The sequence below is a fragment of the Oncorhynchus mykiss genome, chromosome 21, assembly GCF_013265735.2.
Source record: "Oncorhynchus mykiss isolate Arlee chromosome 21, USDA_OmykA_1.1, whole genome shotgun sequence".
In the NCBI taxonomy this organism is placed as follows: Eukaryota; Metazoa; Chordata; class Actinopteri; order Salmoniformes; family Salmonidae; genus Oncorhynchus; species Oncorhynchus mykiss.
Window position 1 is genome coordinate 15,966,009 of NC_048585.1, and position 15,379 is coordinate 15,981,387.

A 15,379-nucleotide genomic window follows, 5' to 3' on the forward strand; every position below is an offset into this window, starting at 1 on the left:
TTTGCTGCAGACCCTGAGGCGAAGGGGAACCTACTTTGACGGAGTAGGCCAGGGAGATAGTGACGGCCAGGGGAAGACCCTCGGGGACGGCCACCACCAGCACGGTGACGCCGATGATGAAGAACTTGACGAAGAACTGGATGTAGATGGGTGTGCAGTCCTTGTGCCAGGGCAGGCCCTGCACCCAGAAGGTGTCCACCACAAACAACACCACCAGGATGATGACCGTGATGGCAGACATCACCAGGCCTAGAGAGAACACAGTAGTGAGACTCATCACTCTTCATCCACAATATAAATCAACAGGAGTGTAATCATTACGCCCATTCTGTTGCTAAAACGTTTACTGTCAACGGAAAATGTTTTGCAACCAAAACTAAAGTTTCTATTGGACAAATTAAGGTACATCCCTCCAAGTTTTTCTGTTAGTTTCCATTTGGTTCTCAAACAGTTTCCGATGCAAGAGGTAATGAATACACCCCAGGTCTTCCTACTAGACTACAGAGTACTGACCAGAACCTCAGAGAGTGCGACCGCAAGAGAAAGGGGGGAGAGAGAACGAAACCACAAAAGAGCAGGGGGAGAGAGAGCAACGGGGGAGAGGGGATAGAGCGGGGGGGAGCGAGCAAGGGCAAGAGAGAGGGCAAGAGAGAGGGCGGGCGATGGCGAGAGAGAGAGCGTGCGAGAGCGAGACAGCGAGAGAGAGCGAGAGAGAGAGCGCGAGACAGCGAGAGAGAGAGCGAGAGAGAGAGCGAGAGAGAGAGCGCGAGAGAGAGCGAGAGAGAGAGCGAGAGAGAGAGCGCGAGAGAGAGCGAGAGAGAGAGCGCGAGAGAGAGCGAGAGAGAGAGCGCGAGAGAGAGCGAGAGAGAGAGCGCGAGACAGCGAGAGAGAGAGCGCGAGACAGCGAGAGAGAGAGCGCGAGACAGCGAGACAGCGCGAGACAGCGAGCGAGCGAGACCGCGAGCGAGAGAGCGAGACCGCGAGAGAGCAAGACCACGAGAGAGCAAGACCGCGCGAGAGAGAGCGAGACCGCGAGAGAGAGAGCGAGACCGCGCGAGAGAGAGCGAGACCGCGAGAGAGAGAGCGAGACCGCGAGAGAGAGAGCGAGAGAGCGAGACCGCGAGCGAGACAGCGAGCGAGAGAGCGAGACCGCGAGCGAGACCGCGAGCGAGACCGCGAGCGAGACCGCGAGCGAGACCGCGAGCGAGACCGCGAGCGAGACCGCGCGCGAGACCGCGCGCGAGACAGCGAGCGAGACAGCGAGCGAGACAGCGAGCGAGACAGCGAGCGAGACAGCGAGACAGCGAGCGAGACAGCGAGACAGCGAGAGAGAGACAGCGAGAGAGAGAGCGAGAGCGAGACAGCGAGAGAGAGCGAGACAGCGAGAGAGAGAGCGAGACAGAGAGCGAGAGAGCGAGACAGAGACACAGCGAGAGAGAGAGCGACACAGCGAGAGAGAGAGCGAGAGAGCGAGACAGCGAGAGAGAGAGCGACAGCGAGAGAGCGAGAGACAGCGAGCGAGAGAGCGACAGCGAGAGAGCGACAGCGAGAGAGCGACAGCGAGAGAGCGAGAAACAGCGAGACAGCGACAGAGAGAAAGAGAGCGAGACAGCGAGAGAGCGACAGCGAGAGAGAGAGCGAGACAGCGAGAGAGTAACAGCGAGAGCGAGACAGCGAGAGAGCAACAGCGAGAGAGAGAGCGAGACAGCGAGAGAGCAACAGCGAGAGAGCGACAGCGAGAGAGAGAGAGCGAGACAGCGAGAGAGAGAGAGAGAGCGAGACAGCGAGAGCGAGAGACAGCGAGAGAGAGAGACAGCGAGAGAGAGAGACAGCGAGAGCGAGAGAGCGAGACAGCGAGAGTGAGAGCGAGACAGCGAGAGCGTGAGCGAGACAGCGAGAGCGTGAGCGAGACAGCGAGAGTGAGACAGCGAGAGCGCGAGAGAGACAGAGAGCGAGACAGCGAGAGAGAGAGCGAGACAGCGAGAGAGAGAGCGAGACAGCGAGAGAGAGAGCGAGACAGCGAGAGAGAGAGCGAGACAGCGAGAGAGAGAGCGAGACAGCGAGAGAGAGAGCGAGACAGCGAGAGAGAGAGCGAGACAGCGAGAGAGAGAGCGAGACAGCGAGAGAGAGAGACAGCGAGAGAGAGAGACAGCGAGAGAGAGAGACAGCGAGAGAGAGACAGCGAGAGAGAGACAGCGAGAGAGAGACAGCGAGAGAGAGACAGCGAGAGAGAGACCGATACAGCGAGAGAGACAGCGAGAGAGACAGCGAGAGAAAGAGAGCGAGACAGCGAGAGAGAGAGAGCGAGACAGCGAGAGAGAGAGAGCGAGACAGCGAGAGAGAGAGAGCGAGACAGCGAGAGAGAGAGAGCGAGACAGCGAGAGAGAGAGCGAGAGAGCGAGAGACAGACAGCGAGAGAGAGACAGCGAGAGAGAGACAGCGAGAGAGAGACAGCGAGAGAGAGACAGCGAGAGAGAGACAGCGAGAGAGAGACAGCGAGAGAGAGACAGCGAGAGAGACAGCGAGAGAGACAGCGAGAGAGAGAGCGAGAGAGAGAGCGAGAGAGAGAGCGAGAGAGAGAGCGAGAGAGAGAGCGAGAGAGAGAGCGAGACAGCGAGAGAGAGAGCGAGACAGCGAGCGACAGAGCGAGACAGCGAGCGACAGAGCGAGACAGCGAGCGACAGAGCGAGACAGCGAGCGACAGAGCGAGACAGCGAGCGACAGAGCGAGACAGCGAGCGACAGAGCGAGACAGCGAGCGACAGAGAGAGAGAAAAGAGAAGAAGTTCACTGACCGGCTTTGCCAATTTGTACTGCTAATTTGGTTAGCTTCCCCTGGAGAACGGACTTCTCCTTCTTCTCCTTCAAGTTGGATTTCCTCTTCTCGTCGATGTCGACTTCGTCGCTGTTGAGCGGCTGCATCTCCATGGCGGCTCCGTCCGCGGCTTTAGCTGAGGGGGAGAGAAGAGAGGAGACGTGGACTTAAAGGTTGGACTGATTCAGAATGGAGGTACTCCTACTGCAGTTTCAATTACCAGCCCTCAAGTGTGAGAACGCCTCTAGTTTTCATGTTTTAGTTCTAATCAACTGGACTGTTTTGCCAACCAATTAGCTGTTGAATGAACTAGCAGTTAGGAAGGAAAACCAGCACTAGTAGCCTTGCCTTTCTGCCTACAAGGCTCATGTTCAGCAGGCAACAAGCGCAAACTAAGATTTTGAAACAGGATTTACAGGTACAACATACAATCAAATGGCCCATTGTCATTTTTCTATTTCAAAACATTTCTTACTTCATGCCTACTGACCATAACCTGATTACTGTTCATTCTTGTATGTTCATTTAAAAAAGCAAGTCACTGCACAACTGTTAAAGCAAACAAACTTTGGACATAGAAGTTGAGGGGGGCGGGGTTGAGATAAGCAAGTTGGAAAATCAATGACTAGTAGTTCCATCTCTCCAGTCCTTTAGTGTGATTCAATAAGGAGTCATTTTCAAAGAGACTTAACAGGGTGCCATATTTTTTGCAAACCTTTTCTTTAGGCTTTGGCTTCACAGAGGAGTGCTTTTGGAAGGGAACTTGGGGTAAAAGTCATCGCAATTTTGAGTCCAGTCCAAAATGTAATTTGGTAGGAATCTAATTACCATATTCCCACTCAGAGAGCAGCAGCCCTGGGATCTGTGGAATCCGCTGGGACAGTGGCCAGACAGACACCATGTCAATTCCTCTAAAGCCCCCTTCCCTCCCAGGTTTGGAAACGTCAGCAGACACCTTGACTCATCTGACCAAGTAACATAAAAGTCGCTGAGCCCCTGGTCTGACGGTGGACAGGCGGGCTAGGCAGGCCAGCAGGGCTGATCTCTTACCCAACTCTCCAAATGATAAAATCATTATCATTACCACTGACTGAACAGTCATTATATACCGTCTGTCTCTCTCCCAGCCCTGGACTGACTGAACAGTCATCATATACTGTCTGTCTCTCTCCCAGCCCTGGACTGACTGAACAGTCATCATATACTGTCTGTCTCTCTCCCAGCCCTGGACTGACTGAACAGTCATTACATATCACCAATCGATTCTATCCCCAGGCTCCTCCCTTGCTGATGCCAGGAGCCACACAGCCAGCATCTGCAGGATGGGTGCCACAATATTCCCAGGTGGTGTGTTCTGCATTTACACAGCCTGTAATCCCAGACTGAAGGATTATTCTGCTCACTCCTGGCAAAGAGAGAATCTGTGCACAAAGGAGCAGCGCCAGGACCTCAATGAACAGGCTCCGCTAGCTAACAGCACAGCTGCCGCTCTGTAGACACTGGCTGACTCAATGGACTTTAGAGAGCTGGGTCTCACGGTCGTACAATAGCATGACGCTGAACAGCTGACAAGGTCTATGAGTACTATAGAATGAAGGGTTCAGATTGGACAGCTACGTCCTCAATCAATAAGAGAGAGAAACAGGGAGCGAGAAGGCCAAAAAGAAGATGCTCTTCCCCAAGATTGTTACAGGGCTGTAATCTCCTCGCTAAATCGCCATAGCTGAATTCAACAGCACCTGCCGCTAAATTCTTGGCGAGGCAAGGGAGAGAGGGCGAGAGAGAGAAGGTAACATACTGGCCCAGACTAGACAATGAATGGACCAGTCACGGGCATGCACACTCTGACCCACAAGGCCACAGAGTAGCATGGGGAAACAACCTGACCCGATACAGATTAAGCTACTTCTACTGACACCAGGCTAAGCGACAGATCAAGGTTTAACTAAAATCCAATACTGTTAAATGGGCTGAGGAGAAGGCAATAATGTAGAGCAAAACAGATCAAGGTACTGTAGCAGAGTGCAACCAAGTCAAAAGGAAATGAAAACGCACTCCGGCCTGTTACACTCACCTTTCTTGCGGTTTTCAGCTGCTCCATCTTGCTCTGTGGATGGAAAGTAAAATCCAGAGGAATAGAGTCAGTCACTTATTGGGGAGCAATTTGCAAACGGCTGCAATTCTGACCAATTTAATATACTTCCAATTATGTAAATCTCCCATTTTGATTTGATACCGTGAGAGCCGCCAATCATTTTTATGAGAAGCCAAACAGATGAATGCTGGGATTACATTATGACACGCACATTCTAAATCAGCTCCTCCAGCCAATAGGCCATTCTTACACCCTCGCCTCATACCAAACAAGTCCACACACACAATAGAACTACAGCCAGCCACTTTCATCATACACAAACACACCGAAAGCCTGAAAATGTATCCACATCCTACTAAAGTATATTAACTTGTTTCAAAACCCTGAAACGTATGCACACATACACTAAAGTATGTGGAAACCCCTTCAAATAAATGGATTTGGATATTTCAGCCACACCCCCTGCTGGCAGGTGTATAAAATCAAGCACACCGCCATTCAATCTCCATACATAGACAAACATTGGCAGTAGAATGGCCGTACTGAAGATCTCATTGACTTTCAACGTGGCACCGTCATAGGATGCCACCTTTCCAACAAGTCAGTTCAAATTTCTACCCTGCTCGAGCTGCCCCAGTCAACTGTAAGTGCTGTTATTGTGAAGTGGAAACGTCTAGGAGAAACAAAGGCTCAGTTGCGAAGTGGTAGGCCACACAAGCTCACAGAACAGGACCGCTGAAGCGAGTAAAAATCATCTGTCCTCGGTTGCAACTCACTACCAAGTTCCAAACTGCCTCTGAAAGCAACGTCAACACAATAACTGGTTTCCATGGCCGTGTAGCCACACGGCTTTCACTGCCATTGGACTCCGGAGCAGTGGAAACACATTCTCTGGAGTGACGAGTCACACTTCATCATCTGGTAGTCCGACAGATTAATCTGGGTTTGGTGGATTCTGGAAGAACACTACCTGCTCCAATAAATCGTACCAACTGTAAAGTTTGGTGGAGGAGGAATAATGGTCTGGGGCTGTTTTTCATAGTTTGGGCTAGGCCCCTTAGTGCATGTGAAGGAAAATCTTAACGCTACAGCATACAATGACATTCTAGACGATTCCGTTTCCAACTTTGTAGCAACAGTTTGGGGAAGGCACTTTCCTGCTTAAGCAGGACAATGCCCCCATGCACAAAGCGAGGTCCAAACAGAAATGGTTTGTCGAGATCTGTATTGAAGAACATGACTGGCTTGCACAGAGCCCTGACCTCAACCCCCATCAAACACCTTTTGATTCTACCATCTAGTGGAAAGCCTTCTCAGAAGAGTGGAGCCTGTTATGGCAGCAAAGTGGGGGACCAACTCCATATTAATGCCCATGATTTTGGAATGAGATGTTCGACCAGCAGGTGCCCACATACTTTTGGTCATGTAGTGTATACACACACAGGGCCTTGATTGAATAGAACTACAATTGCTGAACAAAGAATGGCAGAAGGCACTTGGCTATATGTAGAACAAACACTAACAGCATATATCCCATCGTGAGCTGAAAGCACTCAATACAAGGCTGTCGACTGCACAGGCACAGCAGCATTGAACACGGCAACAAGTGCTAAAGTAAAGCCTTGCCAACTATTCCCATTGAAGCAGCAGCTCTCCCAAAATAAGTCCCACCACAGCTGAGACCTGACCTGTGCTCAGCTTAGCTCTAGTTCAAACCTCTCTCCTCTGTCAGCTCAGTGCCGTCTGCTCTGCAGTGTGAGTAAGTGATTAGTGGTGCTGCCGTGTGCAGCCCAGACAGAGGCCACTGATTCTCTACCTGTCTGACTCTGCTTTCTCACACTTCTCTGCACATCAACTGCATCTATAGAAATTCAACAAAAGACTGTTGAGAGGAAAACGTCGTTCTCTGTGACGGGCAAAGGCATAATAAAATGATAAAAAGGCAAGGGTAGAGAACTGAATCATGAATGTATTCCGCCGTGCTCTGAAATGTCAACGTACTTTTCTTCTCTTTCTTCTCCTTCTTCTCCTTCTTCTTAGCCTCCTTCTCCTCCTCATCATCGTCGTCTTCCTCCGAGGCGCCCAGTAAAGCGAAGATTATTCCAGTTTGAGAGTTCTCACCCACGGCTGTGACCAGCATTTTGCCGGAGCCCTCCATGACGTGAGTGCCTGCAGAGGGTAAAGGGGGTGGGTGAGGTAGTGCCGCCATAGACATACAACTGATGCTTACACTGTATAAGATCTCTGCTAGGGCTTTTCCTTACTATTACTTAACTAAAGCCATGTAGACTAGGATTATGCTAACATTTTCCATTACAGTACAATTCTATGGAGAGAGGGGAATGTGGGTGTTTGCAGTCCTAGATGCTGATTCCTGTGGTAAAGTGAGTAAACCTGGGGGATACAGATAAGCATGATGTTTGAACCTGCCTGCAGATAGAGAGGAGAGGTAGGGCCAAAGAGGCAGGCGCCTAGCTAATGCTACAGTGTAAATGCTAGGTGTTCCCCTAACTATTACTCAGCTAATGCTACAGGCACCAACATTCCCCCTTACAATTACATGGACAGTGCAGTGTGCCCTGCCAAGCTCTGTTGCTCCCGGCATTATGTATCTGCTATAAATTGCTACTGATAGTAAGGAATATTTTGGATGTTTCCAGTCCTGGGTCTGGAATCGGGAGCCTGTAGTCATTGTGAGTAAATCTGAGCGGAGAAACTGTAGGCCTATATTTACAGCTAAATATGGAGAGCATACAAAACGTAACAAAGTGTATCACGTTTTGGAATGACATTTCAAAAGCAGAGTCCAGCCTCAAATACTCATCTTGGATGATAGCACACAAACACATTCGCACACTCCCAGCCTTTAATCAAAAGCCAATTGTGAGCCTCAGTGAATTAATGGAAACATGAGTCCCACAACACAACAGTAGCTTTCTCCAGAGTTTAACGCCTACAACTGAGACAGAGAGAGAAGTGCATTAAGAGCTCCCCATGCCTGTGTTAATTAATTAATTAGGCAGGGGCTGGTCTGAACTGGGGGGGGGTGATGATACAGACTAAAGGCAGACAGACTCTCTTGGAGGTGAGACCAAAGGGGGCTGGGAGAGGCAAACAAGCACTTTTAAAATCCCTCCTTGGGGATCTGACCATAAAAAGCCCTTTTATTAAAGGATCAACGGGCCTTCATAAAATGGGATTAGGGACAAGATGAGCAATACCCTCGGACGGCAAAATAAAACAGGGTTTAGAGGTAGGTAGAGATATATATATATATATATTTCACAGTGCTCAAGTAGTCTTGGACCTACACCATCAAGTCCACAATCAGGGGTCCTTATTAGAGTTCAGAAATATGCATTTTCAAACAGACCAACAAAATATGGGTTTTAAACCATTTCACCTGCGTTTTATATTGAAAGTCAGTGATGTTTTGCATCAATAGTCAGAAAATACATTAGTGCAACATATTCGGCAGAATAATCGCTTCATTTTCATCAGATGATAACAGAAGTGCAACGCTATTTGACTAGCACCCACATAAGTAAATTAGTTGACAATTATGATATAGATTTTTTGCAAAAACAATACATGGCCATCATATTTCTAATATTAAAATCATAAAATATAGCCAGCTACATTTCCTAATGTTTTTCTTGGAGTTAATATAGCATTTTACCTGAGAAACGTAGGCTAGACCAAGAAAAGTAGCTACACATCAGTCAGAGCACTGTCTGCTGATTGACATTGGTGAATTCATTCTCATCAAAGTGGAGAAGTGCAACGGAAGCACACCAGTCTGATGCAGAGCAGAGATTTCAATAAGCAGCATTTCAGATCTGCCTTTACAAAACACAGCAAGATATTTCTTAAGATCTTTTATCTTTATGGAAAACGCAGAATTCCCTGACAGTACTTCTGGACTCAAGCTCAGAATATTGCTGGATACTGCCTGCATACCCCATTCCATGACAAAGTCAGAACATCTATCAAGGGCCTGGCCTTCTATTCCACTTGCAAAAATGGCTTATTCCACAATTAGGGGTGGGGTCAAATCTAGGCCGGGAAACTGATCTACAACCACCATGAGCTTCATAGTATAAGAAAACAAGCCAAGGCAGAAGAACAAGAATATAACAGCTACCTGACAACAGCATGGGGTCTCTTTCCAGCGTTTTCTTGACGTGGTCCGACTCCCCTGTGAGGGAGCTCTCATCGATTTTGAGATCATTTCCTTGAATAAGAATACCATCCGAGGGCAGGAGATCACCTGGGAGACACAAACAGAAAAAAATATTCCTTAATGAATTCACAAGACACGTGGCTGAAAACAGAATACATTACACTCTGGTAAATTCATCCTCGCCAATAACAGATAACTGGGCCCTAAATGTCTTCCTATTTCCTTTGTAGTGGACTACTTATTATTTTTTCTCCCCAATTTCGATCTTGTCTCGTCGCTGCAACTCCCCAACAGGCTCGGGAGGCAAAGATCGAGTTGTACGTTCTCCAAAACATGACCCGCCAAACCGCGCTTCTTAAAAACCGCCCACTTAACCCAGGGCCCATGGGGCTCGGGTCAAAAGTAGTGCACTTATATAGGGAAGCGGGTGCCATTTGGGACGCAGAAAGAGGTCCCTCTTACCGTATTTTATTTGTGCAACGTCGCCGACCACAATCTCAGCCACGGGGATTTGGATGACTTGGCCGCCGCGGACAACGGCAAACTTCTGCTCTTGTTCGATGCGGCTCTGCAAGCCGCGGAATTGCTTCTCTTTGCTCCAGTCGTTGAACGCTGTCACCAGCACCACGCAGACGACCGACAGCAGGATGGCGGCGCCTTCGATCCAGCCCGCCTCTGCCTCACCATCATCCTCCACCCCTCCAGCTGCGCTCCCACAGTCTGCATAAGGATCAAAGCACACAGTTACAGGGATACACTGCCAGGTGTCTAACAGACTGAATCTGAACACATATCATTAAATGCTGGTAATTAAATAGTAAACGGGTGACAACCAGGCCCAGACGGCATTGCCGTCCACAGATTTTATTTTAAATAAACTATCCCTCTGCAGTGCATTTAAGTCAAAATACAAATAAAAATGTACACAGTGCAGTACAATGGACACCTGCAGTGCCTTCAGAAAGTATTCACACCCCTTGACTTGATCCACATTCGGTTGTGTTGGAGCCTGAATTTAATTGTCACTGGCCTAAACACAATACTCCATAACATCGAAGTGGAAATATGATTTTAGAATGAATTCAAAATGAAAATCTGAATTGTCTTGAGTCAATAAGTATTCAAGCCCTTGTTATGGAAATACTAAATAAGTTCAGGAGTAAAGATTTGCTTAATAAGTCACATAAAAAGTTGCATGGACTCACTAGTGTTAAATATGATATTTGAATGACTACCTCATCTCTGTACCCCACACATACAGACAGTAAGATCCCTCAGGCAAGAAGTGAATTTCAAACACAGATTCAACCACAAAGACCAGGGAGGTTTTCCAATGCCTCGTAAAGAAGGAGACCTATTGGTAGATGGGTACAAATAATATAAAAAGCAAACATTGAATATCCCTTTGAGCATGGTGAAGTTATTAATTACACTTTGGATGGTGTATCAATACACCCAGTCACTACAAAGATACAGGCGTCCTTCATAACTGAGTTTCCGGAGAGGAAGGAAATCGCTCAGGATTTTCACCATGAGGCCAATGGTGACTTCATTTTTATTTAACTAGGCAAGTCAGTTAAGAACAAATTCTTATTTACAAGGATGGCCTACCCTGGCCAAACCTGGACAATGCTGGGCCAATTGTGCTCCACCCTATGGGACTCCCAATCACGGCCGGATGTGATGCAGCCTAGATTCGAACCAGGGACTGCAGTGACACCTCTTGCACTGAGATGCAGTGCCTTAGACCGCTGCACCACTCGGCAGCCCAAAGTGTCGGGAGACTTAAACCAGTTACAGAGTTTAATGGCTGTGATAGAAGAAAACTGAGGTTTGGTCAACATTGTAGTTACTCCACAATACTAACATAAATGACAGAGTGAAAAGAAGGCAGCCTGTACAGAATAAAAGAGTCCAAAACATGCATCCTGTTTGCAATAAGGCACTATAGTAAAACTGCAAAGAATGTGGCAAAGAAATTAACTTCATGTCCTGAATACAAATCATTATGTTTGTTGGGACCTTTTGTTCAGATCGTTAACAAATAAATAAATAATTAAATCCATTTTAATCCCACCTTGTAACAAAATGTGGAAAAAGTCAAGGGTGTGAATACTTTCTGAAGTCACTGTAGGTGGTTTACAAACTATCACGCTGATCCAAAGTGCTCCGATTTAAAAAGAAAACATCTGAGCTAGCACAGGATGGTCAGACAACCACAGAGTTAACTCCACTACTGCCTAGGCATCAAGTACAAGAAGTAAATAGAGGTGATGCTTACGTTCTCTTTCGGCATCTGGAGGTCTATAGAAAGAAAGGCCTAATGAAACTATGGCTGCCACTTCCAGGATAATCAGTGTTACATCTTGCAATGCTTCCCAAACTAATTGAAGAAATGTTTTGGGTTTTTTCGGAGGTATTAAGTTCTGCCCGAACACTTCTTTTCTTTTGTCGATGTCTGCGGGCTGCCCACTTAAACCTGGGGGAAAGAGATGGAATTAGATTAAATTAAGACAGTACATTTGTGTTTCTACATTTTCTTAGTTTACCATTGAGATATATATTTGACAACCATTACCATACCCACAGACGACAAGTCTGGGGGAAAATAATGGCAATATCCAATGTCCCATTAACCTCATCAACAACCATGCATGTAGAAATTTGGTGAATGAATTAAATGAAAATGGCCAGGATCAGAAAGACGGAATAGATTCAGTGAATACCAACCCAAATGGTCAGAGAGCCGTATTCTGTGGCAGGGCTCTTGAAGCAACAATGCCACCGGGCAACAATACACGTTCTACTTCTGAAAAATAACAAGTCAACCGACGCCTCGGTCTCAGATTTTTCAAGGGTAGAATTCCAGGATATAAAAATAAAAATCGAGGAGTCATGATATTAAGATAAATCACACAAGTGACTTTCCCCTGTCAATGATTGATAACTGGAGATGCAGTGATCATTTTGACATTCAGACAGTCACAGCAAGGCCCGATCATTGTCTCACATTCAACGTGACAAGGCCCGACTGCTCTGCAGACCCATTCATTTGTGTGCAGAGAGCATTCCGCTTGCCGTACCACTCACTCAAATGGCTGCTCTCCACAGTCAAAGGGGGGCGGTCAGATTCAAAATACCTTTATACATTTGATGTGGCTTTTTCAACCTCTATTTAAGCACACTGAACTGTGGAGGCAGATAGAGAGAAAGACAGAGAGAAGAGAGACTAATCAAAAGTGATCTGGGAGATAAATTGGGAGGTTTTAAGCAGGCTCTAAGAGCGCAACAGAGAGACTAGAGAGAGATAGCTTGAGACAGACAGACATGGACTAATGAAGAGTGGGAGACTAGACTGGGAGGCTGTAGGGAGTCAGTTGGGAGGATGAGGCTCCCAGTCTAATGAATGGAGACCGAACAGCAGCAGAAGGGTCAGCAAGTGCCCAGAGTCTGCATTCAAGCACTGAGCAATGACATCACGTGTAGCAGTGGGTAATTAGTCAGCATTGCAGAGCAGCAGTGGGATGGAGGAGGAGAGGAGTGAAGGATAGAATGGAGGAGACGGTGCATGCACACCTGCTGAGATACGATTCTCTGCCTAAAGGAGCTGTCAGAATCAACTTTTGAACATGCTACAGCAACATCCAGTGTAATGTTTCAAGCCCAGGAGACGGGGCAATTTGGCCATGTCAAGACCACTCTATTCACAGTATTACATCAAACCCCTGGTGGAAAGCATGCTGGAATTCACCCCACAGAACAACAAGTAGTGAGCAATAGAGTAGAATATTGCGCTGCTGCTCAAAGCCTACTTACAGCAATTAGCCTATAATGTAAACCCCATGATATTAGTCATTTGACTGATCGTTTCCAGATTTTTTTTAAAGGACGTTTTAAAGCTGCTGTCTATGTGTGCATCAAACTGTATCTCGTAATACATGTATATTTCTGTGTGTGTTTACACGTTAAAGTAGTGTGGGTCGAGGGGCAGCAATGCAGTCTCTCCCCCCCCCCCCCCCCCCCCCCCCCCCGCGCACGCGTGTGTGTATGAGGTGCTGCTGCTGATGACTCACCGTTTACAGCTTGATCATTCCACCCCCCCCCCCCCCCCCCCATCCCCACATTAGTGAAATAAACATTAGTGACAAGAGAATGATTTAGGCAAGAGGACGTATGACAAAACAAAAGGTTCAAATCATGTTAGCGTTGGAATCACTTAGCTAGTCCATCACCAGTCACCCGCGCAGCTATTCATTAACTCTTTAATAATCGACTTGTCCCAGCTTAACCCCTCCAAGTACTGTCCTATTCTGCCGACTCTGTGGTTTAAAATTAGCCCTCTGGACTTCACTCGTGGTGCAGGTGGTAAAATGATTTGGGCAAAACAGCTGTGGCTACATGATCTCCGCAGACAGAGAGAGGAGACATCTAGAATAGCTTCCCCTAGCAGGCGTCCATCTTTATAACAAACCTGCTACTTTTAGTTCAGTAAAAGTCCTCCAGCAGCCCCAACAGCCCACATTTTAGTTGTAGACTGGCACAAACATACCTCATTCAACTCATTTAGCGCTTGACAATTATTTGACAAGTTGAATCGGGTGTGCTTGTCCAGGGCTACAATACAAATGATTACTGTTTGGGGTCTGGAGGAATGGAGTCGTATTCGACTATAGACCAGGATTCTCCAACCCTGTTCCTGGAGAACTACCCTCCTGTAGGTTCACCGTGCACTAGATTAGGGTTGGAGTGAAAACCTACAGGACCATAGCACTACACAGCTTATTCAAATAACCAACTCATCATCCAGCTTTGACTATTTGTAATTAGCTGTGTAGTGCTATGGCAAAAACCAAAACATGCATCCGGGGGGCCCAGGACAGAGTTTGGGAAGCCCAGCAATAGACAGGAGCAAGAAAAGTTTTCATTTGACAATCTTGCCCTAACAATTAGGAAACATACTTTTGTGTTCCATCAGCATTCTGCGCAAAGTCTACCAGAGATTCTGTGTCAGACATAGCCTTGATTTCAAAAGAGAACGATACTAGCAAGACTGACACAGCTTAAAAAGTACAGGTAGGTTCAAAAACAAAACACCATGAAATCACCAATAACCAGAGACAAACCCAGAAGTGATCAATCAACTGTCCTGCTGAAGGGACTTTAAAGCCAGAGATAACAGGTAAATCAATCTGCAGGCAGATGTGTATTACAGCACTCCCACGAGATTTATCACCAGATAAATGTAGTAGCACCCAAAATGTGTCTACTCTGAAGAGTTTGAACAATAGTGAAAGAAGGAGCGGGCCATCTGAGAAGATTTGGGGATTGCATTAGCTTTCAGAAATCAAAACGCAGACCATCAATCTGCATTTGAAACCTTTTCACCTGCGTTTTAGATTGAAAAAGTGTCCGTGTTTTTTTGCTTCGATAGTGATTAGGGGTGAGCAACTACAGATGCATTCAGCAGAAAATGGCTACAATTTGATCAGATGACAACTGAAGTGCAATGCTATTTTGGCTAGCAACTGCACAAGTATATTAGCTTTTTTGAAAAAATAATGCATGGCCATCATATTTCAAATGTTTCTAAAAGAAAGTAGCCAGTTAATATTAAATTTTACGGAGAGAGAAAAAGAACACCAAACAAAGTAGCTACACATCAGTCTGAGCGCTGTCTGCTGATAGAATGGCCGTTCCTGAATGCAGGAAATTGATTGGTCTGACGATGAGCCAAGATTTCTCATCCGAGTGGAGAAGCGCAACGAAAGCACAAAATGAGTATGAAGATGAGCAGAAATGACAATAAGAAGCATTTCAGAGCTGCGTTTTATAAAACACAAGATATTTCTTACATTTTTTATATTTTGTTTCCTGTGTGAAAAACAACTCTGCATTAACGCGTCCCTAAGTTTGGCAATAATATTGTTGCTCGGGAGCAGAGCTTTTTCAAATTCATCTTAAACAGAAGAATATGGTTAAGGGACATAAGAACAGTCTGTTCAGTGCTGAAATAATAGTGGGAAACATCCTTGGGAATTATGTTACTGGCTCTAGTAAAAGGAGAAAGATGGTGGTTACAGTGTAGAAAATAGCTCTGTGGAGGTCTGAGTACATATAGTATTCTGTCCTAAATATAGTGACATTCAAGGGTTATAGGAAGGCCTGCTCCCTTTAAAATAAAATGTCAATGCTGTCCCTAGTAATACTGTAACCAGCGAAGAAAGCATATTTTCCAAATAAAAGCTGGAAGTGGACAAAAGATTAGTTTAAGTACTGCGATTTAGAAT

At 46.6% G+C, this 15,379-nt stretch overlaps 1 protein-coding gene across 6 annotated transcripts in view; it reads right to left on the reverse strand.

Moving 5' to 3' along the window:
* Positions 1–15,379, reverse strand: part of LOC110515537 (plasma membrane calcium-transporting ATPase 1) — a 51,837-nt gene that overhangs the window by 19,171 nt on the left and 17,287 nt on the right. For all 6 annotated transcript variants that reach the window (XM_036957087.1, XM_036957084.1, XM_036957088.1 and 3 more), the window contains exons 3-9: positions 11,374–11,571; positions 9,555–9,812; positions 9,054–9,179; positions 6,911–7,078; positions 4,889–4,921; positions 2,795–2,950; positions 35–249 (exon numbers count right to left, since the gene is read on the reverse strand). In XM_036957087.1, the coding sequence (XP_036812982.1) occupies positions 35–249; positions 2,795–2,950; positions 4,889–4,921; positions 6,911–7,078; positions 9,054–9,179; positions 9,555–9,812; positions 11,374–11,571 (1,154 nt within the window). The remainder of the gene's footprint in view (positions 1–34; positions 250–2,794; positions 2,951–4,888; positions 4,922–6,910; positions 7,079–9,053; positions 9,180–9,554; positions 9,813–11,373; positions 11,572–15,379) is intronic.